At 37.6% G+C, this 27,998-nt stretch overlaps 2 protein-coding genes across 6 annotated transcripts in view; both read left to right on the forward strand.

Annotated features, from left to right (window-relative positions):
* The window catches only part of ELF1 (E74 like ETS transcription factor 1), a 110,659-nt gene extending 92,103 nt beyond the window's left edge, over positions 1–18,556 (forward strand). For 3 of the 5 annotated variants that reach the window (XM_040448583.1, XM_040448582.1, XM_040448584.1), the window contains exons 5-9: positions 562–729; positions 6,073–6,156; positions 6,975–7,167; positions 9,350–9,799; positions 16,518–18,556. In XM_040448583.1, coding sequence (XP_040304517.1) covers positions 562–729; positions 6,073–6,156; positions 6,975–7,167; positions 9,350–9,799; positions 16,518–17,121 — 1,499 coding nt within the window. In that variant the 3' untranslated portion in view covers positions 17,122–18,556. The remainder of the gene's footprint in view (positions 1–561; positions 730–6,072; positions 6,157–6,974; positions 7,168–9,349; positions 9,800–16,517) is intronic. The other 2 variants (XM_040448585.1, XM_040448586.1) reach the window with 2 other exon arrangements.
* A 7,963-nt stretch (positions 18,557–26,519) lies between these two features.
* The window catches only part of SUGT1 (SGT1 assembly cochaperone of MIS12 kinetochore complex), a 44,709-nt gene continuing 43,230 nt past the window's right edge, over positions 26,520–27,998 (forward strand). Inside the window, exons 1-2 of the mRNA XM_040448589.1 lie at positions 26,520–26,921; positions 27,015–27,072. Of these exons, the coding sequence (XP_040304523.1) occupies positions 26,884–26,921; positions 27,015–27,072 (96 nt within the window). The 5' untranslated portion in view covers positions 26,520–26,883. The remainder of the gene's footprint in view (positions 26,922–27,014; positions 27,073–27,998) is intronic.

A 27,998-nucleotide genomic window follows, 5' to 3' on the forward strand; every position in this document is an offset into this window, starting at 1 on the left:
TCTCTCTCTGTCCCAAAAATAAATAAACGTTGAAAAAAAAATTTTTTTTTTTAAAAATGCTTTCGTTTAGCTGAAGTATAGCTTTGGTATAGCTGCCTTCTTGGTAGGCAGGAGATGAGATTGGAAAAGTAGGTTTGATCCAAATTGTACAAGCTTCACATGGCATGCTGTGGAGTTTGGGTTTTCTTATCTTTTTTCCCCTGTAAACTATGGGAAAAAAAGTCAATTTTATTCTTCTTCTAATTTTCAGCATATAAAGTTTTATAGAATGAATAATATGGTCAAACCAGACTTGGGTTTCAGAGAATGACTTTAGCAGCAATGAGAAGAATGGAGAAGAGAAACAAGATTGACTGGTGATAGGAAGTCAGAGAAGGCATTGAATTAGTCCTGTCAAGCCTGGTCTGACTTAGAGTGTCTGATTTAGGACAGAAGAAATAAAAAGAGACTAGATTTCATGATTTTATTTCTACTTTAATCTTCATAGAAACAGGAAATTATGTGATGAAATTATTTTGATAATACAAAGTTGATTATAATTAGTTATTTTATTTCCATTAGATAATAATATATTTAGTTCATCTGAAGATGACATTGTTGTTGCCCCAATCACCCATGTATCCGTCACATTAGATGGGATTCCTGAAGTGGTGGAAACTCAGCAGGTTCAAGAGACCTATGCACACTCACCAGGAACATCGTCGCCAGAACAACCTAAGAGAAAGAAAGGTGGGTGGTTAATTTGTTTAGGGCAAACAGTCAAGTCTTGAAGTGGAATCTAAACATAATGTTTATTCAAGGATATTTCTACACCAATTAAAACTCACATAATAAAAAATGAGGGTACAAAACATAAAAGGTATATCTCCATATTAGATTCAATAAAAAATTAAAGCCTCAACCTTTTATCTAAACCCTTTTATCCAAACTCAGAAAGAGGTTGGTGTAAGGGAAGTTAGCTTCCTTCCAAAGGACATAGTTAGAAAAATCACTAGCATAGATTCCAATATAAGATTCCTGTGGGAAAAATAATGAATTGGAAATCAACAGGTAAGTAATTGAAGAGGAAAATGTTAGATTTTAATTAGATTTAAATTTTAAAGGGAGTTTTTAACTTTTCACGAATTTAGGACCATATCTGCATACTAAAGTCTGACACTCTTTCCATTTTATTGCCTTCTGATTCTACTCCAGCTTGTATAATATTTTGAGTTTAATATCTTGGTTAATCACCAACCACCCAGTAACTTAACTTCACATAAAAGTAAGGGTAAATCCAAGAGCCAAAACTGAAGAGGGGAATAGAAACACTAAGAATGAACTGACACTGAAGGGCTGAGACATTATGTCAGTCTTGATGTCCAAGGCACTTGTGCATTCCCAGCCATACTTAACATAATTAACATAAAAGTGTACCCAGGCTGGTAATAACTTTGGGGTACCAGGCAAAAGCTCTTGTAAAACTGCTCTGGCAAGTCTTACATATAACCTGAGCTGCACAGAATTTCCTCAAATAAAGCAAATAAAACAAATAAAGTTGAGGTGAGCTCACATTGCAGTATTAAGGAATACATAAGGAAGATAATTCCTGAATGAGAAGCAGAAGACATAGAATGAGTCTAGGATTACTTCTCTAAGAACTTAAGACAGTCGAATTACCAAATACAAACTTTCAGTGACTATGACTGCAATTATTAAGGCAAAAGAATGAAAAAGTCAAAGAATGAGACTGTTAAAAAATACCGGGTGGAATGTCTTCTTCCAGACAACATGGAATGACAGAACCTGGTTTGGCAATGATTTGGGGACAACAAAAGAAAAAATTGTAAGTGGGACTACATTAAACTAAAAAGCTTCTTCACAGCAAAAGAAACCATCAAAAAAATGAAAGGCAGCCTACAGAATTGGAGAAAATATTTGCAAGCCATATATCTGATAAGGGGTTAATATTCAGTCAGAAACACATAAAGAACTCCTACAACTCAATAGCAAAAAAAAAAAAAAAAAAAAAAAACAAAACTGATTAAAAAATGGTCAGAGGGCCTTGAATAGACATTGAATAGACTAAAGAAGACATACAGATGGCCAACAGGTACGTGAAAAGATGCTCAACATCACTAATTGTCAGAAAACTGCAAATCAAAACCACAATAAGCTGTCACCTCACACCTGTCACAGTGACTGTCATCAAAAAGGCAAGAGATAATGAGTGTTGGCAGGGATGTGGAGAAAAAGGAACCCTTGTGCACTGTTGGTGGGAATGTAAATCGGTACAGCCACTATGGAAAACAGCACAGAGGTTCCTCAAAATGTTAAAACTACAAATAACCATATGACCTAGCAATCTTACACCTGGATACATATATTCAAAAGAAATGAAAATAAGATATCAAAACAATACCTGCATTCCCATGTTCATTGCACATTAAAAAACATAGGTGGACCTTGAGAGTATTATGCTAAGTGAAATAAGTCAGAGAAAGACAAATATTGTGTGCTCTCACATGTGGAATCTGAAATAGCCGAACTCCTAGAAGCAGAGAGAAAAACGATGGTTGCTAGGAGGAGGAAATGGGGAGATGTCAATGAAGGATATAAGCTTCCAGGTATAAAATGAGTATGGGGACCTAATGTACAGCGTGGTGACTTTGGTTAACAGTACAATATGTATTGTATATTTAAAAGTTGCTAATAGAGAAAGTTGCTAACATCTTAAATGTTCACACCCCCACAACCAAGTAATTATTATGTGAGGTGATGGTATGTTAACTGACCCTACTGTGGTAATCATTTTACAACATAGAAGTGTATCACAACATTGCATTGTACATCTTAAAGATACACAATTATATGTCATTAAATCTCAATAAAGCTGGAAAAAAAATTTAATTAAAAAATCTCCAGAATCTGGATTTACTTTCCTATTTAAACAACTTGAAAATACAGACAAAATGTATGAAAAAGTGCTATTAAAAAGTGGATATCAGTCAACAAAAGCAAGTGATCTCTGAGAAACAGGAAACAAATGAGGGTGAGCCCTATGATTACCCCACCTTACTGCATAGAGAATTTTTTTGTTTGTTTGACTCGCTCTTTGTTTCCTCTTTTTCTCTTTCTTTTTTCCCTTCCTTTCTTTCTGTCTTTCTGTCTTTTTTCAGTTTGGCAATTTCTTAAAACATTTAATGCATGCTTAACATGTGACCCAGCCATTCTTCTACTGAGTGTTTACCCAAAATAAATGAAGCCATATGTTTATAGAAAAACGTATGCATGAATGAATGTTCTTAGCAATTTTCTTTGCAATAATAGCTCCAAACTTGAAACAACCCAAATGTCTATCAACTGCTGATTAAATAAACAAATTTGTGGTATACCTGTACAATGAAGTAACACTCAGCAATAAAATAGAGTATACTATTGATACATACAACAAAAATGGATGAATCTCAGCATAATTATGCCAATTTGGAAAGAAGCCAGATTTTTTAATATATATGTTTCTATTTATATAAAATTGTGCAAACTGCAAACTAATATATAATGACAGAAAATATGTGAGTAGTTGGTTACCTTTGGATTGGGCAGAGTGGGAGAGGTAAGATGTAAGGCTTACAGAGGGGTACAAAATACTTTTGGGAGGGAAGGATATGCTCACTGTTTTGAACATAGTGATGATTTCACAGGTAAAAACATGTTGGAAGATACCGACTTACAGACTTTAAGCATGTGCAATTTATTGTATATCTGTTATACTTTGTAAAGTTATTTTTAACGTGAAAGACTAACATCCTAATTAATAGTGGAAGACTGATGTCATAAGGAACCAAGTAGAACACATAATATATAGGTTAAACAGCAGATTAGTCACTGTTTAAAAGCATTAATGAGTTCCAATATAGATCTGATGTAGAATAAAAAACATGAGAGTCAGAGATGTGAGGATTGAATGAAAAGGTCTACATGTTTGATCAAAGGTCCAGAAAAAGAGAATATGTAGAGCAAGGGGAGGCAGTATTCAAAGGTAATGACTGAGAGTTTTCCAAAGTGACATCCCAGCATGGTGAATCCTGAGTAGCATAACTAAAAGAAGTCCAGATCTAAATACATTATAGAAAAAAATGCAAAACACAGCACTCCCTTCGCCCCGCCCAAAAAAAGAAGAAGAGGAAGAAGAAAGAAGAAAGAAGAAGAAGAAAGAACGAACTAACCAGAGGAGAAACTTGAAGAGGATTGATTTTTAGATTGGCAGCTTAGAAGCTCCCAGTAGAGGATGGGAGTGTTGGCTATCTTCAAAGTATTAAGAAGAAATAACTGTTGGGGCGCCTGGGTGGCGCAGTCGGTTAAGCGTCCGACTTCAGCCAGGTCACGATCTTGCGGTCCGTGAGTTCGAGCCCCGCGTCGGGCTCTGGGCTGATGGCTCGGAGCCTGGAGCCTGTTTCCGATTCTGTGTCTCCCTCTCTCTCTGCCCCTCCCCCATTCATGCTCTGTCTCTCTCTGTCCCAAAAATAAATAAACTTTAAAAAAAAAAATTAAAAAAAAAAAAAAAAAAAGAAATAACTGTCAACCAAAAATTCTATACCCAACTAATGTATAACTCACATGAAGCTGTGCACATTGCCATCTTGAATAGTAAGGAAGCCAATGGAAAGGATGGGTATTGGATAGGTTTACTAACGGTCTCTGTCTTGACTGAAACTAGTGGTGAAAACAGTGGGAAGAAGAAAATGATATCAGAAAAGGTATGTAAATAGAAAGCATAAAATAAGAGGGTAGGAGGGATAGGAGCTAACTAATATTTCTAATATCTTCACTTCTAGTATTTGTTATCATTAACGTGGTCACCCAGAGGTGTCTGCCTCATGAATTGTTCTCTGCAGATTCCTGCAGTGATGGAAGTCACGATACCTGGCTGACCAGGTTTTATATTTATGCATTGAGAGGGGCCTGAAGAGTGACTTTGTGAGAGCAGGGGAGTTGGATGCTTAACCAACTGAACCACCCAGGCTCCTCAAAAGTGATCTGTTTTTGATCCTCTTATGCACCTTTAGAAGTTTTTCCTATTCAGCTTGGGGATGTGTTCTTAACTAACCTAATGACTTTATCTCTAGAATTCTGTTCTTCTAAGTTCTTGCTCTACATTGCACTAATCTGGAATTTACCCTTGTGACCTAGACCAGATAGAGCCTGAAGAATGTTGGGACAAAATATGCTAACTAAGGTGTCCATTTATGCTTAATCTTCATTGGTTTCTTATGTATAGAATGGTAGTCTATTCGGACAGCATGATCATCTCAACCTAAATCTCAGGCAACATTGCCACCAAGTTGTGTTCCTAGAGAAATGGCAAAAGAAGATCACAAACAAGGCTTTAGAATAGTTGGTTGAGCCAGACTAAGGTTGCACAAACTACATTTAACACTGTTGGAATGGACTTGTTTAGAGATTGAATGAAGCATAACTATAATTTATATAATGTGCAAAACTGTTTTGTGTGAATTAAAAGAAATACAGAAAAATAAGATGATTAAAAATACATAGGAAAATAAAAATAGACTATGTGGTTCACCAAAATTTTGCCTCACATATTTTTCTATCTCTAAAGTTTTGGGACGTTTCTAGTATTTGAGAATTACGTGTATGCAGATGTGAGAAAAGCTAAAAGTCAACTTCTCCTACCATAAAAAGCTTATGTAACCAACAGACAAACTTGTATGGCTTATTTTTTGAGCCCCAGTCTTATCAATGTCAAGAATGTTCCCCCAAATTTTAAGAAAGCACTGTCAGTTTTGTTCCCTCGAAGACAAGATAATAATGTTTTAAACTTAACCTCATTTTTATAAATGAGCTGATATATACATAAAGTGTTTGTGCTCTAACCTATGCTAATGATAAAATTTCACTGAAGTTATTTTCCTTTTGAGTAAATAGCATTTAGGAGACCATTATGTGTGATCCATGTATAAAGCATTAAAATTTAAGATAAATGACCAAATAGCATTTATAAACAGCTAAATTGTTCATTCTCTTTCACTTTTGAGGGCAAATACTTACACAGAGCTGTTCTGTTTTCAGGGAGAAAAACAAAACCTCCACGACCAGATTCCCCAGCCACTACGCCGAACATATCTGTGAAGAAGAAAAATAAAGATGGTAAGGGTAAGTACTATAATTTCCTTGTAATACTTATAGGTCAAGTAACAGATTGCTTTAAAATATCTGCATTTTAGGGGCGCCTGGGTGGCGCAGTCGGTTAAGCGTCCGACTTCAGCCAGGTCACGATCTCGCGGTCTGTGAGTTCGAGCCCCGCGTTGGGCTCTGGGCTGATGGCTCGGAGCCTGGAGCCTGTTTCCGATTCTGTGTCTCCCTCTCTCTCTGCCCCTCCCCCTTTCATGCTCTGTCTGTCTCTGTCCCAAAAATAAATAAAACGTTGAAAAAAAAATTAAAAAAAAAAAAAAAAATATCTGCATTTTGTAAGGAAAAACTACCAGCTCTCTTGACTTATTGAAATGGATCTTATTGCTACCACATGCTTATAAAGTACAGTTGGCACTTTTCCATTCAAGAGATTTTTTTATGTACCTGTGTGTCCTTTCATTTAATAATGAGTCTCTTGGGAGAGTTCAGCCAGGTTAGCCTTTCAGTTCATAGACACTTTATAATACTGTTTTGAAGTTCTCATATTTTCATAACTGCTGCCCAAATATGAAAAAAATTAAGGTCAATCCATTTGATATAAAAAGAACAACTATTGAATGTTTTGTACAACTCTTTTTCACTGTTTTTCTTAGGTAATGCTTCTTAAAGAGGTAAGAAAAAATTCCTCTCAAAGTGTTTTTTTTTCTCCCTAAGTTATCAGAAATCTAATTGCCAAGATTGCTCTGTCCAGACATCTTACATAAGACTTTTAGTTGTGTTTAATTTTGCTCTTTCAAATGAAATTGTAATCAGTTCAACAGAAATTGCTTTTGTTTCAGGAAACACAATTTATCTTTGGGAGTTTTTACTGGCACTGCTCCAGGACAAAGCTACTTGTCCTAAATATATCAAATGGACCCAGCGAGAAAAAGGCATTTTTAAACTGGTAGATTCCAAAGCAGTATCCAGGTTGTGGGGAAAGCACAAAAACAAACCTGACATGAATTACGAGACCATGGGAAGAGCTCTCAGGTACATGAAGCTTTTGTAGTTCGTTGTGTTAAGAATATTATTTCCTAAATACTACAAAGTAGGTAACTTCTAAAAAGTTAGAGGATTACAAAAATGGTGAATTTTATTATTGAATTACTAAAACCACACAACTTACAGAAATCAGTATGTATTTAGGGGTGCCTGGGTGGTTCAGTTGCTTAAGCATCTGACTTGTGGTTTCAGCTCAGGTCGTGATCTCACAGTTCCTGAGTTTGAGGCCCAGGTCAGGCTCTGTGCTGACAGTGCGGAACCTCAAACCTGCTTGGGATTCTCTGTCTCCCTCTCTCTGCCCCTCCCCTTATGCATGCATTCATTCTCTCCCTCCCTCCCTCCCTCCCTCTCTGTCTCTCTCTCTCTCAAAAAAAAAAAAAAAAAAAAAAATCAGTATGTATTTAAATTGAAATCTGACTCCAATCTAGGAAAATGTTTTCCTTCAAAAAAAATTTTTCATGCAAATAACAGACAGCTTCCTTATAAAGGGACTAAAAAATGCAAACCATCAACAGAAATTTAAATTGACCACAGGAGTCATATGTTTGGAGCCATTAAACTTGAATTCAGCACAAAGTTAACAAATAGTGGTAATGCAGGTACTTAATAAGAGGGTGCATTTTTATTTATTTTCTTTAATTTTTTTTTTTAACGTTTATTTGAGAGAGAGAGAGTGTAAGTGGGGGAGGGGAGAGAGAGAGGGAAACACAGAATCCGAAGTAGGCTCCAGGCTCTGAGTGTCAGCACAGAGCTGGATGTGGGGCTTAAACCCACAAACTGTGAGATCATGACCTGAGCCAAAGTTAGATGCTTAACTGAGTGAGCCACCCAGGCGCCCCAAGATTTTAAATGTAAATCTCAGATATGATCTATATACCTGAATAAATGCTTCAAGAATAATGTTAGATACTGTGAAATTTTGAACTAGGGTATCATTTTATTCTTAAGCTCACTATTAGTTTGTTTTTTCTGTGCTGTCTCTCTCTCAAGATACACATCTATTTGAGAAAGATTTACCAGAAGTAGCAATCATCGTGGTGCCTGGGTGTCTCGGTTGGTTAAGTGTCAGACTTTGGCTCATGTCATGATCTCAGGGTTCATGGGTTCAAGCCCCACTATGGGCTGTCTGCTGTCAGCACAGAGCTCACTTTGGGTCCTCTGTCTCCCTCTGTGCTCCTTCCCTGCTCTAATTCCTGCTCTCTGAGATGGAGACGGAATCCCAAGCAGGCTCCACAAGGCAGTACAGAGCCCAACGCAGGGCTCCAGCCTGTGAACCATGAGATCATGACCTTTACTGAAACCAAAAGTCAGACACTTAGCCAACTGAGCCACACAAAGCCCCTAAATTCTTGAGGTTTGTAGTAGATTTGAGTATTCCGGCAAGTTGGAAGAAGGGGAGATGAAGAAAAGTGAACTAGATAGTTCACTGTATAATCCATATACTTTATCAACAATCTCCTCATCAGAACTGGTTTTAGGTTTAGTTGGCAATAAGGGTTTTTCTATGTAAGTATGTGTGTTTTATATATATTTAGAAAAGAATGTGTTTGGGGCACCCGGGTGGCTCAGTCAGCAGGGCGTCCAACATTGGCTCAGGTCATGACCTCGCTATTTCATGAGTTCAAGCCCCATGTTGGACACTGTGCCGACGGCTTGGAACCTGGAGCCTACTTCCAGGTTCCAGAGAGCCTCCCTCTCTCTCTTCCCCTGCCTGCTTGTGTTCTCTCTTTATGTCTCTCTCTCAAAAATAAATAAACGCTAAAAAAAAAAAAAAAAGAGAAGGGGCCCCTGGGTAGCTCAGTTGGTTAAGTGTCAGACTTTGGCTCAGGTCATGATCTCATGGTTCGTGGGTTTGAGTCCTGCATCAGGCTCTGTGCTGGCAGCTTGGAGCCTGGAGCCTGCTTTAGATTCTGTCTCTGTCTCTCTTCCCCTCCCCTACTTGTGCTCTCTCTCTCAAATATAGAAACATTAAAAACAATTTTTTTTAAAGAAAACAGTATGCTTAATTATACTTTCTTATATAAAGTAACTACCCTTCATTTTGAAATTCTTCTCCCACTTGTTTCCAACTTGAGACTTCTGTTATTAGGGAATTTTTAATGTTGTTGAATATCATTTTAATTTATGTTTAATTGAATAAAATATTGATAAAATTGTCTGCTTTGAATAGGTACTATTACCAAAGGGGTATTCTGGCAAAAGTAGAAGGTCAGCGCTTGGTGTATCAGTTCAAGGAAATGCCAAAAGATCTTATTTATATAGATGATGAGGATCCAGGTTCCAGCATAGAGTCTTCAGATCCATCACTGTCTTCAACAACTACTTCAAGTAGGAGCCAAGCAAGCAGATCGAGAGTATCCTCAAGTCCTGGGATAAAAGGAGGAGCCACTACAGTTCTAAAGCCGGGAAATTCTAAAGCTACAAAACCCAAAGATCCTGCAGAAGCTGCACAGCCATCAGAAGTTCTGAGGACAGTGCAGCCCGCACAGTCTCCATATCCTACCCAGCTCTTCCGGACTATTCATGTAGTACAGCCAGTACAAGCTGTCCCAGAAGGAGAAGCAACCGTAACCAGTAGCATGCAGGATGAAACATTAAATTCTTCCGTTCAGAGTATTAGGTGAGAAAACTATAAAGTTATTGATGCATTTCATTATGTGATGTTTCTGACCAGAGAGCCATTATTAGTTAAATACGTTAGGATTCAGAAGTGAGAATAAAAATTGTATTGATTTCAAGCTAGAAATCTTATTCAACAGATTGTTTTCAGCAGCAGATGACATCAATCCTGATTCTATCAGTGATTCCTTGTTTTTAAACTTTGACATTACTTGATGTTATTCTATTAAGTCTAGTCTACTGTACCTTTGTACGATTGGATTGATCCATACAAGAAGCAATCCGCATATTAGAAACTCCAGAGAATGGTTTCAGACCTTCCTTTCAAAGTCAGAAGCTGTAAAAATTTAACATAAATTGACAATCATGACCTTCTGGAATATAGTGAGTTCGAAGAAACAACATTACTCCTTGAGAAGATCTTATCACGGAGCAGTTTTAAAGTTCAAAGAGGCCAAGAATCTAATTTTTTGGGCTTTTAGAGTAGCAAAAGTTGGAAAAATAGTTTTATAGCAATAAAATCAAATTTATCTCATAACCCTGGGAAAGATGAAACAACAAATTGATCAAGAAAACCCTGTCTGCTTTAAACTGGTCTTTTGCAGCATTTGGGACTGGTCTCATTGATGTATAATGGGGAAAAAGAGGAAAGGCAGAAAATTAGATGGACATTTGTAACATTCTCTTTTTCTACCGTCATGAATTTCCAGAATGTGAATTACAATAAAATATAGGAGCCCGTCCAAATACAATAAAAATGATTCTTTGATTATTTTTATTAGCTGACTTCAGTCTTAACATTTGTATATTCCTGAATATAAATGCTGGATTTTTGTTCAGTTGATCTTGAGGTAAGAAGCATTACCCAGAATCAAGACAGAGTTAGATGTTTTAGTCTTCCTTGTATGGTCCATTTAAACTTGTGGCATCGTGAAAATTGACTTGCAAGGAGTAGAAAGGTTACATTTGTCCCATTTTAATTGGACAGGAAGGATCAGTCTTTCACTGTTATTAAAGGAGTACTTATTTATCTATTTTCTTTTTAATGTTTTATTTTCCTCTACGTCCTGTTGGTTTTGTGTGATAACTGAGTATCTAGTTGGAAGTACGTGATTCCTCCCATTGGTTTCTAGGCTCTGTCATCTTATCATTGTGTGTATTTGTGTTAATAGGAAACATCCAATAGTCATAAGCTAATCACTAGGACCCCCTTCGTGGAGTGATTCAGTTATTTTTTAGCATCTTTTTTTTACACCTTGAGAATAAAAACAAATCCCCTCACCTTGCAATAAAAAAGGTCCACAGAACTCTAGCTCTGATGGATATGAAACTGTGATACTGTATTGGATACTTTATTACTCTGAATGTCAATTTCTGAATAATACTCAGTGCTAGATATTAAAATGCTATAATTACACTCCTTATCCATGATTTGCAAACTGTCTTTTGTGTACTTTTCCGAATTTTCATTTCTAAGGTCCCTGATTGTTCTGTGGACTCCCTGCCTGCTTCCTGCCTCCAGTATTTTTTCTCTGGAGTCCAACCTGTTATATAAGACTACTAGTCACAGCTTTGCTATGCTACTTTCTTGCAACTTTTGTTAGATTCATGTTGCACACAGACTGCAGTTAAATTTCTGGAGCTCTGCTACCAGCTCTCACTTCTCTGCTCATGATTCCTTCCTTGCCTTCCACAGTTAAAGCTGACTGCTTGTGTGCAGTGCAGCTCAATCTGGGACTTGAACCAGGTGTTTCAGTTGACTTTAATGCTCGTCTCCTCCTATACATGTAACCCTGCAGGAGCCACATTTTATTCATTGTCCTGCTTAACATAGTCTCTATCACATAACACCCCTTCAGATTTATAGATTTTATTTTGAAATAGTGTATATATTCATTCTTATCTCCTCTCAGAATAATGAGTTCTCTAAGTGTACTGCTTATATAATGAAGAAATTAAAAACTTTAACTTTTCAGAGTTTAAAACATACTTCCTTATTGAATAAATCATTTTCTATTTATATGTATATATATACACACTTTCTTTTTTTATATATATACACACATTCTTAATCATTCCTTTGACTTTAAAAAAATTGTTCCCACATTTGGTTGTATCTTTTATTTGTATCTCTCAAAAATCCTACTTATTTTAAAACAGTTAAGCCTCTAATGGAATGCATTTTATTCCCTGAAATTACTGGATATGTTAAGGCCAAAGTTAATGAATAATGAATATAATTACTCCGGTTTTGCTATTGTTCTTTTCCATTATATAGAAAGAAAGAAAAGGTGTTAAGTAAATTTCAAGCAAATTGTACATATTACTCTGAAATTTTAATGCATTATTAGAATCATTTTTCATTAGATTATTTCCTTATTTAGTGATTTCTTTATTTTTTATTTGTATTTTTTATAATTACCTGAACTTTTCATCATGAAAAATTTCACAATATTAACAGGCTGAAATAGTACAATGAACACCTGGATTCAGAGTTTAAATCCACATATTCACATATTTAAATCCACCTGGATTCACAGTTGATAGCATTTTGCTTTATTTGTTTTCTCTCTATTTCTACCCTTTTTCATGCTTGGTTATTTGTCAAGTAAGTGGACATCATTATGACATTTTATTTCTAAACATTTCAACATACAGTTCTTAAGAATAGAGAGGTTTTCCTAAATAACTGTTGTATTATTACTCCTAAGTAAAATAGCAGTAATTTGGCTACATTTTTCTTAATTTTATAACTACTTATTAATAAAAACAAAGACCACTTAAAGATCTGTAGCTAAGAGAAAATGGAATATATAGGACTTAAAATTATTAAAAATTAAATAAAAAGGGGGGGGCATCTGGGTGGCTCAGTCGGTTAAGCGTCCAACTTCAGCTCAGGTCATGATCTCACGCTTAGTGAGTTCGAGCCCCACATCAGGCTCTGTGCTGACAGCTCAGAGCCTGGAGCCTGCTTCAGATTCTGTGTCTCCCTTTCTCTCTGCCTCTCCCCCACTCATGCTCTGTCTCTCTCTCAAAAATGAAAATAAACATTAAAAAAAAATTTATAGGACTTAGAATATTCAGTGAATATATCAATAAGAACTGACATTTTCAAAGCACTCTCTGTATTTTATATGCTTTCCATATATTAATGTCTAATATCCTAACTTATCAATGAGATATAGGTAGTATTATTCCTATTTTACAGATGAGGAAGCCAAGGCCAGGAGAGGCCAAGGAACCTGGTCACATCTAGTAAGTGGTGAAGACTGTTTTAATGAAGAAGTTTAGTCCAAAGCAGTGAGCTCATGATTTGCCACCCTGCCTGTTGAGTCACATGATTCTCATGATTACCAGTCATTTACAATGAAGTAACAACATGTTTTTTCTTTTCTCAGTTTTTCCTTTGCTCATATCTTTTTATATCACATAATTTCATGTATGTCTGTTGAAATCTATTAAGCTTTTTTTTTTTTAATTTTTTTTTTCAACGTTTATTTATTTTTGGGAGAGAGGGAGACACAGAATCGGAAACAGGCTCCAGGCTCCGAGCCATCAGCCCAGAGCCCGACGCGGGGCTCGAACTCACGGACCGCGAGATCGTGACCTGGCTGAAGTCGGACGCTTAACCGACTGCGCCACCCAGGCGCCCCTATTAAGCTTTTCTAAATGATTTATGGTATATGTGCTCAGTTTTTACTCTGCTTTAATTTTATATGTGCTTTAATTTTGACTCTGGCTTCATGTTATTTAAAGAAGCTACAACAAAAGTAAACCTCTGGTAAAATATTTTCCTGAAATTGTCCCTTGATAAATTTGCAAGTCCACATACCAACCTAACATAATTTTTTTCTCTGTAATATTTATTCAAGCACCAGTAGTTTGTCTTAGGGTCTTTTAAATCACTTAGCCTCAAAAAATGTATAATGTGCAAATTATTTTAAAAGCAAAGTAATGGAGTAGGAAGACTATAGGCGTAACTTTCCAGCCCTTCAACCTTGTCAATTATTAGATGTGACATTGAATTGGATTAATTAACTATTCTGAGTCTGTTTCCTCATCTCTAAAATAAAGGTGATCTTAACAGTTAATGGTGTTACAGGTGATCATAACAGTTAAATGACATGTCCTTGACATCTAAGTAGATACGCAATAAGAACTAAATGTTACATTGTATACCTTTCTTAGTCTCAGAAAGTTTGAGGAATTTTAAATTACCAGTATATACCAGTGGTTACAAGCAGTGTAGGAAATTTTATAAAGTAGTTAACTGTAACATAACCTTTGTTATATAATATAACCAGACACAACTGACAGTTTAATCATTAACTAAGAAAAAAATAATTAAAATTTTCTGTGGTTGGGAAAAGGCTGCATGATATTTTACCTTTAATCTCTGAATTTTTGTATTAGTGAAAATCACTTATTTTAGAATTTGTTCAAATAAGCCAGTATATTTACATTATATATATATATAAATGAGTATATATATTTTCCGGCAGAGGACAGTCAGGTGTTTGGAGAAAAGGATGTCTTTTTCTAGTTTGAACAAAAGCATTGAAAGTCTGGTGGTAGCCCTGGTTAGCAATATGGAAAATTTCCAAGTACGTTATTGCTTGTGCCACACCTGGATGAGGAAAAGAGGAAAAAGGAGTTGTGTATTAAAGGTGTGTAACTGCCCACAGTTTAAAGATAGAAAAGACAGTATTCATCTTTAGCTGAATTTATTTGGGACTGAAGAAGTGGCAGTGTGTTGTAACGGGCAAGCACAAAGGTCTTGCAGCAGTTGGCCTCTTTTCTTATATAGCTGGTCACCTTATGCAAGCTGTTCACTCTCTTTGTGCATTAATTTTTTATATGTAAAATGGGGATAATAGAACTTACAGGGTGGCAAGGCTGTACATATTTATAGATACTATCTGTGTGCTTACTATATGCCACGTACTGTCTTATTTACATGTACATGGCCATGAACTCTTGTTATGGGGAGCCCTTAATTTAAGAAATGATATCTGGCTATAGGGTCAGTTAACATACCCAGGCTCCAAGATACCCACCCAAGATACCCTGATTCAGGTAGGCAAGGGGAAGAAGGAAGAACAGTGTATTTTGGAAAAGCTGCCTGGATCCCAAAGTTATTCTGTATCCTTCCAACTCTTTTCTTGCCTGCCAATATTATCAGTATATCTGGCCTTTATTTCTAGTCATAGCCTGTCCACCTATTAAATCTTCATTACCCGGCTCATATTCTCTTCTAACTCCATCCTTCAAAAGAGCTGCTAACATCCTGCTCTAGGCTGATTGTCACAGAGGCGGCTTGGTTGGAATCTGAACTTGGAAATCAGAATCCTACCACAGTGGGTAGGATCTAGTCATCCTGTGTCATTCCACTTGCTTTGAACTTCTCTTAAGCTGCACTGAGTTTTCTTTTCCTATGTCTACCTAGCTAACCCATTTGTTTTCTCCAGAATTTTATTTCTCACATATGTAACAAGCCACATAACTGTAACATATAAAATTTGCCTATAATAATCTGTGTGCAATGATTAACATTTGGGTGATGGGCACCAGCCTAGCTGTTGACCATTTGAAGTAGCAGTCATCTATCTTCTGTATAATAGCTTCATAGAATTAAGAGGAAACAGTTGAGATCAGATGCTGAGTGTTTTCAGCTGTGCTTGTTTTATATTAACAAAGGCCATAACAATAATTTTCACACCAGTGAACTTTTAAAATTGGATTGACTCACAATATCATTAACAACCTTATGTAAGCTTGATGTACATTAAAGGATTTTATGTTAAAGATTATTTGAGCTGAGAAAATTGCTGAAACATGCTTCCATTTATTTTTGCCAAAGCTTGCCCTTATTGTTTGCTCTCAATGCCAACCTAAAGAACCCCCATGAGTTCATTATATTCATGACTCGTTTTATGTAATACAATATGAACTGTGAACTATTAAATTTCTTCTTATAGTTCTGTTCAATATACATTTAAGACTGAGTTTTTTTTTTAATTGAGCATTTTCCCTCTATATATAGAGAAACAGGTTGAAAACAATTACAATCATATGAAATCTGGTAATTGTGGATGAACATGTGGATGATATTATCCCTCAAGTATTAAAAATAATGAGAGTGAATCTAATACATTTGTTTGAAAATACCTAATTTTCTTGGGGTGCTTGGGTGGCTCAGTTGGTTAAGCATCTGATTCTTGACTTCAGCTCAGGTCATGATCTCATGGTTTGAGTACGAGTCCCGCATGTGGCTCTGCACTAGCAGTATGGAGCCTGCTTGGGATTCTCTGTCTCCCTCTGTCTCTGCCCCTCCCCTGCTCATGCTTGTGCTCTTGCTCGCTCTCTCCAAAAATAAACTTAAAAAAAAATAAAATTTCTAATTTTCTTTCAGGCAGTTCATAATAACTTCTTTGCCAAGCATTTTGATATCCTCCTCCTTCCCCAACAAAATTGCTTCCCCATTTGTGTTAATGTGGCACTTTGTACAGCAGATGGTATCATAGTTAATGGCCTGAGAGTTTTGTGTTGGACATTCCATTATAATACAGGGTCTGGTATGATGTTTATGTTGTGTTGAAAATACAGGGAGTAGCATTTGAAATGTATAACTCATATTTTGTCAAAATGACTTCAAATGTTAAAAAAGTTTTCAGTTGTGTAGAATATGCTGATTTTCTTTTATTTCATAATCTCAATAGGACTATACAGGCTCCAACCCAAGTTCCAGTGGTTGTGTCTCCTGGGAATCAGCATTTGCATACAGTAACACTCCAGACAGTGCCAATCACAACAGTGATAGCCAGCACAGATCCATCATCAGGTGCTGGATCTCAGAAATTTATTTTACAAGCCATTCCATCCTCACAGCCCATGACAGTACTGAAAGAAAATGTCATGCTGCAGTCACAGAAGCCAGGCTCCCCTCCTTCGATTGTCTTGAGCCCTGCCCATGTACAGCAGGTACTTACTAGCAATGTTCAATCCATTTGCAACGGAACCGTCAGTATGGCTTCATCTCCGTCCTTCAGTGCTACTACTCCTGTGGTGACCTTTTCTCCTCGAAGTTCACAACTTGTTGCTCACCCACCTGGCACTGTAATCACTTCGGTTATCAAAGCTCAAGAAACAAAAACTCTTATACAGGAAGTAGAGAAAAAGGAAGTTGAAGATCATTTGAAAGAAGACATTGAGAAGACTGAGCAACAGCCACAGCCTTATGTGATGGTGGTATCCAATTCCAATGGATTTGCCTCTCAGGTAGCTGTGAAACAAAATGAATTGCTGGAACCCAACTCTTTTTAATTAATATACCAAAGGAATTATGGATGATTGTTTTTTAATTGAACATTTCCAGTTGTATTCAGACTGATTCTAAGATAAATTCTACAGATGTTCCTAATTTTGTAGTTAATTGTTAAAAATATTAATTTAGAGTTAATTTTGACTTTGTTAGATGAGGGAAGGTACCCAAGTGTTTCTCTTTGTTGTGCAAATGTTTCAGAATTCAATTGTGAAGGAACAGGCATTTTATACTATGAAGACATCCTTTTCAGATTTTTTTCAGTTGCTATACCATAAGCATTTTTTAAGTTTCTTTTTTAATTTTACATCGTATTAGTTTTTCTGATTCTTTTGTAAATACAGTACTTAAATACAAGGCAACAGGAGATTTATATAGGAACCATTTTCATTCCATTTGCGTAACTTAAAGTCTTGACCCTTTCAAATGCAAGACACCTATTTTATACTTTGTTAAAATTATGATTTCAGTTAGATTGACTTTAGTTGGTTGCACTGTATAAGGAACTATGAAGATGTAGAAAACAACATTAAAAATTGAAAGTTGCCCATGATACGGCTGAACCTGTTTCAGAAGCAGGATAGTATAAAAGCGTCAGCCTAAGAGTGGCTTTTCTGCTAATTAGTTGTGTGATGTTGGGCAAAGCCACTGGATCTTTTGGGGCCTCAGTTCTCCCATAAAAGGAAGGGATATGTTGGATTAGATGAGATGATCTTCAGGCTCCTTTCTGGTTCTAAATTTAATGATTCTAGCTCCTATATTTTAAAGTTATATCAACTAAAACATTATCAGCTTATTTCTTAATGTAAATATGGCTAACATATTGCAGAAAAATAACTGGCCCTACAACCTACAAAATTCATTCTTCTGTTATCTGTAAGATCTGCTATGAATCTGAATTCTTCCTAAATACTGTGTTCATTAACTTTTTAGGCCACTGTGTACCGTGGCCCAACAGTAAACTTACATTGCTGAGTGCTAAATGATGTACTGCCATTCTGAAAGAGTCAAGGCTCTTTCTTAAGGGCCCAGAAAGCAACCACACCTTGGGCTCATCTGGCTGAGTAGTCAGTTGCTATAAAAGCATAATTGCTTTATATTTTGGATCATTTTTTTATTGGGAGTTGGGGGGGTTGCGTACAAAGATAATATACATATATATCTGAGTCTCGGAAATGAAATAGTTTTTAGATTACTTTTCAACTGTAAATAATGTACATTTAATTTCACAAGAAAAATTGTTTTCTGCAAATTTTCTAGTACAGCAAAGGAGAAACTTTTGTAGATGAAAAAAATCATGTTTAGAGGTCTCTTGTTCTATGTTTTCATATTACAGAGTGAATTTGTATTTAAGCAAAAATTTAAATTTTGGAAGCCTCTAAACGTTTTTGTATCTTTAATTGGTTTATTATTAAATAAATCATGTAAAAATTCTCAGTGTTTGTGTTTTCAAGCAATTATTTCTTAAGAAGAAGAAGTATACAGAAAATGTTGTTGGTATTTGCAATGCTATTAAGTATTCGTATAATAAGCTCCATCGGTCAGATTAGAATTGCCGAATGCAGTTCCTCCTCTCACTTTTCCTTTCTGCTATGCCAGATGGCAGCTTCTACATGGCACACATGGATTGCCAAGCTCTATAAATTAGAAAACAATAAAATTTTCTTAGCAATAATATTCAACACACTCTAAAAAACAAGTTTTCTGGGGCGCCTGGTGGCTCAGTTGGTAAGCGTCTGACTTCAGCTCAGGTTATGATCTCACGGTTCGTGAGTTCGAACCCCGCATCGGGCTCTGTGCTGACAGCTCAGAGCCTGGAGCCTGCTTCGGATTCTGTGTTTCCCTCTCTCTCTGCTACTCCCCCACTCACACTCTGTCTCTCAAAAATAAATAAACATTAAAAAATTAAAAATAATAATAAATAAAAAACAAGTTTTCTAATTAGAAATCAGATCAGTTAATTGTTAAACTTAGAAAACATAGAACCAGAAAAAGAAGAAAATTAAAATCTCAATGCAATACCCCTGTACCTAGTAGTAACTTACACACTTACTCATTTTGTCATGTCAGTTAATATTCTTAAAAAATTGGATTTTAAAAGGAGCATTTTAATCTCTGAAGTCAGAGGAATGCAGAAAAGAATCTGAACAAATAGGCATTGCTAAATTTCCCTCAGTTTACTACCCTTAGTTCATACCCTTTTCTTCTGTCATTTTTCATGACTTCCCATTCTTTATCAAACCTAGTATAAAAACACTTGGGCTTAACATTTCTTTGAATCTTCATTTCCATATGAAGGCTCCCACATCATGTAAAACATTAAAATAAATAGGTATGCTTTCCTTCTTTAAACTGTCAGTTTGATTTTTAGGCCCAGCTAAGCACCCTAAGAGAGTCATGGGAAAGTTCTTTCTCCTATAGAACTCTGGCTAGCCATGCATCCCCTAACATAATCTCCTCATATTGAACTCCTGAACAGGAGCATAGCTAGCTCTCTGGCCTGTGATGTTACTCTCACTGTCCTAACCTAAAAACCTGATGTTTTCTCAGTTCCCATTCATTCTTTAACCTTCTATAGTATTGCATTTGCCCTATTACCCTGAAATTACTGTTGCAAAGGTCACTAACTAGTAGTTAATTTCCATATGCCAGATTTCTGTCCTTATCTTCCTTGACCTTTCCAACATTTAACCTTTTATAACTCACCCTGAAACAATTTTTTTTTTTTTTTTTAATTTTAGAGAGAGAGTGTGTGTGAGCAGGGGAGAGGGGCAGAGGGAGAGAAAGAATCTTAAGCAGGCTGCACACTCAGTATGGAACCCAATGCAGGGCTTGATCTTACAACCCTGGGATTATGACCTGAACCAAAATCAAGAGCTGGATGCTCAACTAGCTGAGCCAGCCAGGTGCCCCAACTCACTGTTACTTTAAGTTCTCAATTTATTGCTTTCACTTTTTTTAATTTTTATTTTTTATTAAAAAAAATTTTTTTAATGTTTATTCCAATTTCATTATGTCAAATCCTTTAGTGTCAAGCCCTTCCTCACTGTCCTCAGAGTTGATGTCCTGCATGGTCTTAACTCTTCTTGGTCCCACCAGCCTTATCTTCAAATATTACTCTCCAAATCCTGTCAGTTCGGATTGGGGTGCTTTCAGTTGCATGAAACAAAAACCCAATTTAAAATTATTAAATAGTACAAAATAAGACGTCTGGAGTTAGGTTTCCAGGTTAGTTAATTCAGGAACTCAGGGGTGATAGTAACCAGGTTTCTTCCCTCTCTGCTTTCCCATCCTCAGCATTTTGCTTTAGTTTCCAGGATGGCTTCTGCCATACTTGCAGATAGCTGCAGTAGTTCCTTCTAGGTTTCTGTTTGTCAGAAGATCTTTCCCAGAATACCCTGAACAGCCGTCTCTTCAGAGCTCGTTGGCTAGATTTGTCATATACCCCTTCCTAAACAAATTGCTAGCCAAGGAAGTAGGGTTACCATGAATGACTTAGATGTGTATGGTGCCAAACAAAATCGGGGCTCTCCAGCAAGAAATGAGGGAGAATGGTGTGGCCTACCATCACCCACACGCATCTTTCTTTACAGACACTTTCAAAAACGCTCATGCCTACATAAAACATGTATTTCTCTCCCAAAGTGAGATCAAAGTCCCATCCTGTTGCTCGATCCAGTTTCATGCCTGGGATGTTTGAGATCATACGCAGTCGTCTTTTTCAGATCAGCTGTGTCCCCCTGGTTTCTTGTCCTCCACAGCCACATCCAGTATGAGCACTCAGGATACTCTTTCCAGAGTCAGCTTTAGAACACACCATTTGATGATATAAGTTTGATGCCCTGTCCCAGGGTCACCATTTTCCCATCCTGGAATAGTTGTGTCCTCAGTACCTTTCATCCTGCCTTTTATACATACCCAGTCAGTTATACAACATACCAGGGTCAGTTTTGGAGAATTCCACTTCCAAATACCAAATTGTCTTCCAGTTTGAGTTCTGGGTCCTTAGCAATAGAGATGGATTCTGGTTTTCAGCATAAAGAAATTTTATTATAAGAATATTGTAGGGGCGCCTGGGTGGCGCAGTCGGTTAAGCGTCCGACTTCAGCCAGGTCACGATCTCGCGGTCCGTGAGTTCGAGCCCCGCGTCGGGCTCTGGGCTGATGGCTCAGAGCCTGGAGCCTGTTTCCGATTCTGTGTCTCCCTCTCTCTCTGCCCCTCCCCCGTTCATGCTCTGTCTCTCTCTGTCCCAAAAATAAATAAACGTTGAAAAAAAAAATTAAAAAAAAAAAAAAAGAATATTGTATAGTTCATAGAATAGACAAAAGGACTAGAGAATCGGGGTCAATCTGAGTCAAACAGCTAGGAAAAAACTGCACAAGTGATTTTGTGGAGAAATTGTAGCCACTGTTGCCAAGCACTAAACACTAGGCTTTGTATCACTGTCTCTGCTGCCCCAGGAGTTTGGTTGTGATACAAGTGCTCCTGCATCCAGGTGCCCCTGATTTTGAGCATCTTTTGATGTGCTCATGTGACATCCATATATTTTCTTTGATGAAATGATTGTTAAAATTTGTTGTCCATCAAAAATTCTGTTGCTTTCATATTACTGACTTTTGAGAACTCTATGTATTCTGGATGCAAGTTCTTCATCAGCTATATGATTCGCAAGTGTTTTTAAAGTGCAGAAACCTTTTAATTTTGGTAAAGTCTGATTTATCAACTTCTTAAGGGTCATGCTGTTAGTGTCATATTTAAGAAATCTTCGCCTAATCCCAGGTCACTAAGGTTTTCTTCCTTCTAGACGTTTTATAGTTTTAAATTTTACATTTGGGCCCATGATCCATTTTGAGTTAATTTTTATAGATGATGCAAGGTATGTATTGGATGTTCACTTTTTTTGCTTTTGTATATTCAATTTGTTGAAAACACTGTCCCTTTCAATTAAAAAGTATCAAAAGACTATCCTTTTCAACTATCTTCCCTGAGTTATCTTTGGACCTTTGTTGAAAATCACTTGTCGTATACGTACAGGTGAATTTATGGACTCTATTCTGTTCTATTGATCTTTGTGCCAATACATACAAAGGTTGGTGTGTTGAAATCAGTAGTGTTAGTTCTCCAGCTTTGTTATTTTTCAAAGTTGATTTGACTATTCTAATTATGTATTTCCACCTGAATTTGCAGAATCAGTTTCTCAACTGAAACAGAAAAAACCTTTGGGATTTTGATTGGGATCATGTTGAATCCATAGATCAATTTGGGAAGAACTGACATTTTAACAATATTAAGTCTCCATAGATGCATCTCCATTTGTTTAGGTGTTCTTTAATTTCTCTCAGCAATGTTTCATAAATCTCAATGTATACTTTTTGTGTATCCTTTGTCAGGTTTATTTTTCAGTATTTAATATTTTTGATGCTATTGTAAATGTCATAAATTTCAAATTCTGACTGTTGCTGGTTGTGTTTTAAATCTTTACCTCCTATTTATGGAGGCATGAAGGGTACAAATCTTATGTGTACAACCCAGTAAAATTTTACATCTGAATATATTGGTGTAATTGCCACCTGGTTCAAGATATGTAACATTTCCTGCATCCAAGAAGTTTCCTTCATGGCTCTTCTCAGCTAGGAGATCACTTTCTGGTATCCCTCACAATAGTTTTTATCTTCCTGTAAATGGAATCAATCGAGATGTACCCTGTCTGGCTTCTTTAACTCAACATTATGTATGTGAGGTATGTATGTGAGGTTCCTACATTTTGTTGTGTGTATTGGCAATTTATTCTTAATCATTGCTCTATAGTATTTTTCTCCTATCAAAGGATATTTATTTACAGTTTTTCCTGTGCATAATGCTGTAATCAATATTCGTGTACACAAACTAAGTACTCTTTTCTCTTGGGGATATGCCCAGTGGTAGAATTTTTGGGTAACAAGGTATATGTATGACTAGCTTTAGTAGATAGTGTCAAAAGTTTTCTAGGGGTGCCTGGCTGTGGAGCATGTAACTCTTGGAGCTGTAATTCGAGTCCCATGTTAGGGTGTAGAGATTATTTTTTTAAATCTTAAAAAAAAAAGTTTTCTAAAGTAATGACACCAATTTATACTCCCACTAGCAACATACACCAGTTATAGGTGCCCCATATCCCTGCCTAGGCTTGGTATTGGAATTCCTTTTAAACAATTCTGGTGAGTGTTTAGTAGCAAAGTAGGACTTTAATGTCCCTAATATAGCTATTGATGTAGAACTTCTTTTCCTATGCATATTGGCCATTTAGAGAACACTTGAAAATCAAAGTAATTCACTTTAAAGAAAAAATAGATATGAACATTTCAGTAAAGGCAGAAAAAGCATTTGCTATTGAATGCCTTCCCCTCTGATGTTATAGCCAAGAGAGAAAGCCCATTATCACTATTCCATTCAACACTATATGAGATGTACCAGCCAGTGAAAGACAGCAAGACAAAGAAATGAATGGTATAGTCATTTCACGAGACCTTAAACAATCTTTATTCACAGATGAAAAATTGTAATCATAGAAATTCTAAAAGAACCTACAAGGTATTAGAAATGTAAGGTCAAGGGGCGCCTGGGTGGCTCCGTCGCTTAAGCATCCGACTTCAGCTCAGGTCATGATCTCGCTCAGTGCCTGGAGCCTGCTTCGGATTCTGTGTCTCCCCATCTCTTGGCCCCTCCCCTGCTCATGCTCTGTCTCTCAATAATGTTAAAAAAAAAAAAAAAAGAAATAGAAGGTCAATATGTAAAAATACTGTTTCTATGTATTAAAAACAAAGAAGTAGAATATAAGACTTTTATCTTTTTTAACGTTTATTTATTTTTTGAGAGAGAGTGAGAGAGACAGAGTGCAAGCTGGAGAGGGGCAGAGAGAAAGGGAGACACAGAATGAGGCAGGCTCCAAGCTCTGAGCTGTCAGCACAGAGCCAGATGCAGGGCTTGAATTCATGGATTGCAAGATCTTGACCTGAGCTGAAGTTGGATGCTTAACCGACTGAGCCACCCAGTCATCCCTAAATATAAAACTTTTAAAATGTCATTTAAAATAGCATTAAAAAAAACAAATAACTGGAGGGCCTGGGTGGCTCAGTTGGTTAAGTGTCTGACTCTTGATTTTGGCTCAGGTTATGATCTCACAGTTCTTGAGCTCTACGCAGGGCTCTGTGCTGACAGCGTGGAGCCCACCTGGAATTCTCTCTCTCCCTCTCTGCCTCTCCCTTGCTCACTCTTCCCCCACCCTGTCTCTCTCTCTCTCTCTCAAAATAAATAAATAAAAGTTTTGTTTTAAAGCCGAATACCCAAGTATAAATCTAATGAAAGATATGTGATACGTCTACACTGAAATTTACAAAACTGCTGAGGGAAATTAAAGAGCACTTAAACAAATGGAGGGTGTATGAATGATACTTATGTCTCAATATTAAGAAGTCCGTTTTCTCCAAACAGATCTACAGATCCAATGCAAGTCCAATTAAAATCCCAGCAGGCTTTTTTTTTTTTTTAAGTTGACAAGCTCATTCTAAAATTTGTAACTAAGTGGAAATAAATTGTATAAAATGTATAAAATAATGGCAACACAGAGGATTTGGAATAGCCAAGGCAAACTTGAAAAGTTCTAGGACCTCAAGATCCATTATAAAGCTACATTAATTATGATAGTGTGGTACTGGTACAAGGTTAGACACATAGACCCACATACACATGGTCTTCTACTTGACAACAAAAGTACCTTAAGAATTTAGTGGGGTGTGGGTGGGGGCACTTGGATGGTAACTGAGTGTTCAACTCTGGATTTCTGCTCAGGTCATGATCTCACAATTCACAGGATCGAGCCCGCATCAGGCTGTGCACAGACAGCATGGAAACTGCCTGGGATTCTCTCTCCCCCCCTCCCCCCTTTATGCCCCTTCCCCACGTGTGCACGTGCTCTCTCTCAAAATATATAAAGAAAACATTAAAAAAAGAATTTAATAGGCGAAATAATAAATGACAGCATTTTCAGTAAGTAGGGCTGGGTCACTCAGGTATCCATATTGGGGGAAAAGAGCTTTGATCTCAGGCTCATACCTTCCTCAAAAATTAGCGAGATAAATCATAGTCCTGGATGTCAAACCTAAATTAATAAAGCATCTAGAAGAGAACACAGAATAGCCTCATGCCCTTGGAGTAGGTGAAGCCTTATTAATATGACACAAAAAGCACTGATCCTAAAAGATCAGCAAACCCAGCCAGTTTTACCTCACATATTTCTGCTCTTACCTTTCTGTCCATCCCTACAATTACTGACCTATGTAAGAGGGTCACTTTGGCTTGAAACACAGCAGTTGTGGCCAACAACTGTTCTTTTCCCTTTAACCATTCTTCCATAGCACAGAGACAAGAACATACTTTTAAAAATGCAAATGTGACTGTTAAGGCCTGTTTAAGTTAGAAATCCTGTAATGGGTTAGCATCGTTAAGAGCATCACATCCAAGCTCCTCAGAAGACCACATCTAGCTGTTTATGACCTGGCATTTCACCTGACTTGAATTTTGGCTCTACCAATTTTAGAGTTCATATCATCGTTTTTCTAACACATGTTCTTGTCTGTCCTAATTCTAATTTAGCTTTTGAGGCTGGGGCTCGGGTATCACACCTTTGAGAAAGCCATCCTTATACCTTTTTTTGGGCTGAGTGCCTGTCCTTGCTATTATGGCTATTCCCATTCACGTTAGCATTTAAAACAATGAGTTTAAATTTCTGGAGAGGATATTAACATCTTTGAATCCCAGGGCTTAGTTTAGATTTTGGATGTAGTAGACACTCAAGTTCATTTACTTGTTTAATGTCTACTGACTGGGCAGCTCGCTCCCACTTCCTCCTCCTTTCTCCACCCCTAGTCCATGGAACTTCCTAGAAGCTTCCATCAGATCTTCGTGTGTCAAAGGGCGGTGAGAGGACAGGACCTGACTAGATTGGAAAAGTAAAACAGTACTGACACAATATTAGGCCACCTTCCTCCCTTTGGTGCCTTTAGATGTAACAAGTTTTCTTTTCACTCGGGGAAGCCAACTAGGAAAAAAGCCTGCGGCTGTGGAGTCCTGGGTAATGGAATAGTACACGCGAACCGGAACCAAAGTGCATCCTTCAGTCTAGTATCTGCAAGGGCAGGACGATTTCCGGCAAGTCCTTGTCCGTTAGGATTCCCAGCGCATAAATCACAGGAACTACGCACAGGCCGGAACTACGCTCCCGGAAAAGACACGTAGTGCAGAATGACGTCACAGGTCATGAAAGCCTCGGCTGCCTCGGGGAGCCATGATAAGAATTATAGTGAGCTGTGATGAAAATGGAGCCCGATGTGGCTTATTATTAATAGACATGCAAAACTTTCCCAAGCGTCACACGCTCCTGGGGAATAACAGTATGGTACAAAAATGCTTTTGAACTACTACCCCCGAAGGCTCTGTTGGAGTGCGGAGACGTGAATAGCCCACGCGTCCGTAACCATGGCTGCGAAGGGCGGGGACTGGGAGTGTTGGTCACGGGACGCGGCCGGCCGCGAGACTCAGTCCTCCACGGTCCCAGCCCGCCCTGCGCTCACTTTTCGTTTCCCCTCCCCCCGCCGCACGCTGCGTGGCTGCTCGTTGGCTACTTAGGACGGAAGCTCAGTTTGTGTTTCTCCAGAAGTTTCCCCCTTGGGCGGCGGCGCAGCTCGTAACCTCGGTGGTAGCAGCTCTAACAGCAACAGCGATTATTAGGGATGGCGGCAGCTGCAGCAGAACCTGCAACAGCCCAGAAGTGCGTGTTTTTATTCTTTTCGCTAATTATTTTTTTATCTCCCCCTCCCACTCACCCTCTCCTTAGTGAGCATGTCGTTGTTTTCGCTGGCAGGTTTTTCCGGAGCTTTTCAGATTCTCTGATCGACGAGGACCCCCAGGCGGCGTTAGAGGTGAGAGAATCAGTCTCCGCTTCCTCCACTCTTCTTGGGAGAGCGCGGCCCCCACGGGTTCCAGCGGACCCCGCCTTTTCTCGGCACTGCCTTCCTGGGATCGGGGTTACTGTTGATGTTGTGTATCATCCTTAATCCTGACAGTGTCCGTCTGTCCTCGGTTCCACAGTGCCCCAGTTACTCCAGAGCCTTGTTCATGTCCCCTCCCAGTTGTAGAGCGTTACTGCATCCTCGTAGCTGCTTACGAATGCCTTCTTTATTTCTTGGGGGCGTAGTTAACCTTCATAGTTGGCCTGGAAACAGTTTTGTTTTTGTTTTTAATGGCATTTGTGAGTAGGAGAAAAAGTGAAATCTAGGCTTGATTATATTTGTTAATTCGGTTTTCCACTTGATGATAATTCTTGCCATCCGTACATACCAGGTGCTGTGCTAAAAAGTGCAGACTGCTGGAACAAAACCTTTTACCGTGTTCCTGAATATTTCCAGATGTCCTGTCACTGTTCATTATCCACTCATATATCAGAACTTTTTTTTGGAGTTGCTTTGTATAAGACACTGATTGCTCTGGATTAAAGTCTTGTATTATGTCTTGCATTTGTATGTACAGGACACTTTGTATTTGTGTGAAGTGGAAGACTATAAAGGTAGAAAGAAAAGTCAAAAGAGCAAGATTTAAGTAATAATTAAAAATAATAAAGAGGGCCCAAGCGAGGGATACATGATGCAGTTGGTTGCAAAATACAGCGAGGGCTTTCTTGGTTTGAAGTAGGAGGGAAAGAGGAAACCAAACCTTGTCTAGTTGTTATATCTAATACAGGTAAGGTTAGCAGTTTGAGGCAAGAGATGTTTTTTTTCTAGCTAGGACTGCTAAACGAAATTTGCCACATGTGTAGTAGAGTCTGTCTGAAGAGGTGATGTTTGAACAG

The sequence above is a fragment of the Herpailurus yagouaroundi genome, unplaced genomic scaffold, assembly GCF_014898765.1.
Source record: "Herpailurus yagouaroundi ecotype Mexico unplaced genomic scaffold, PumYag 197, whole genome shotgun sequence".
NCBI classification, from domain to species: domain Eukaryota; kingdom Metazoa; phylum Chordata; class Mammalia; order Carnivora; family Felidae; genus Herpailurus; species Herpailurus yagouaroundi.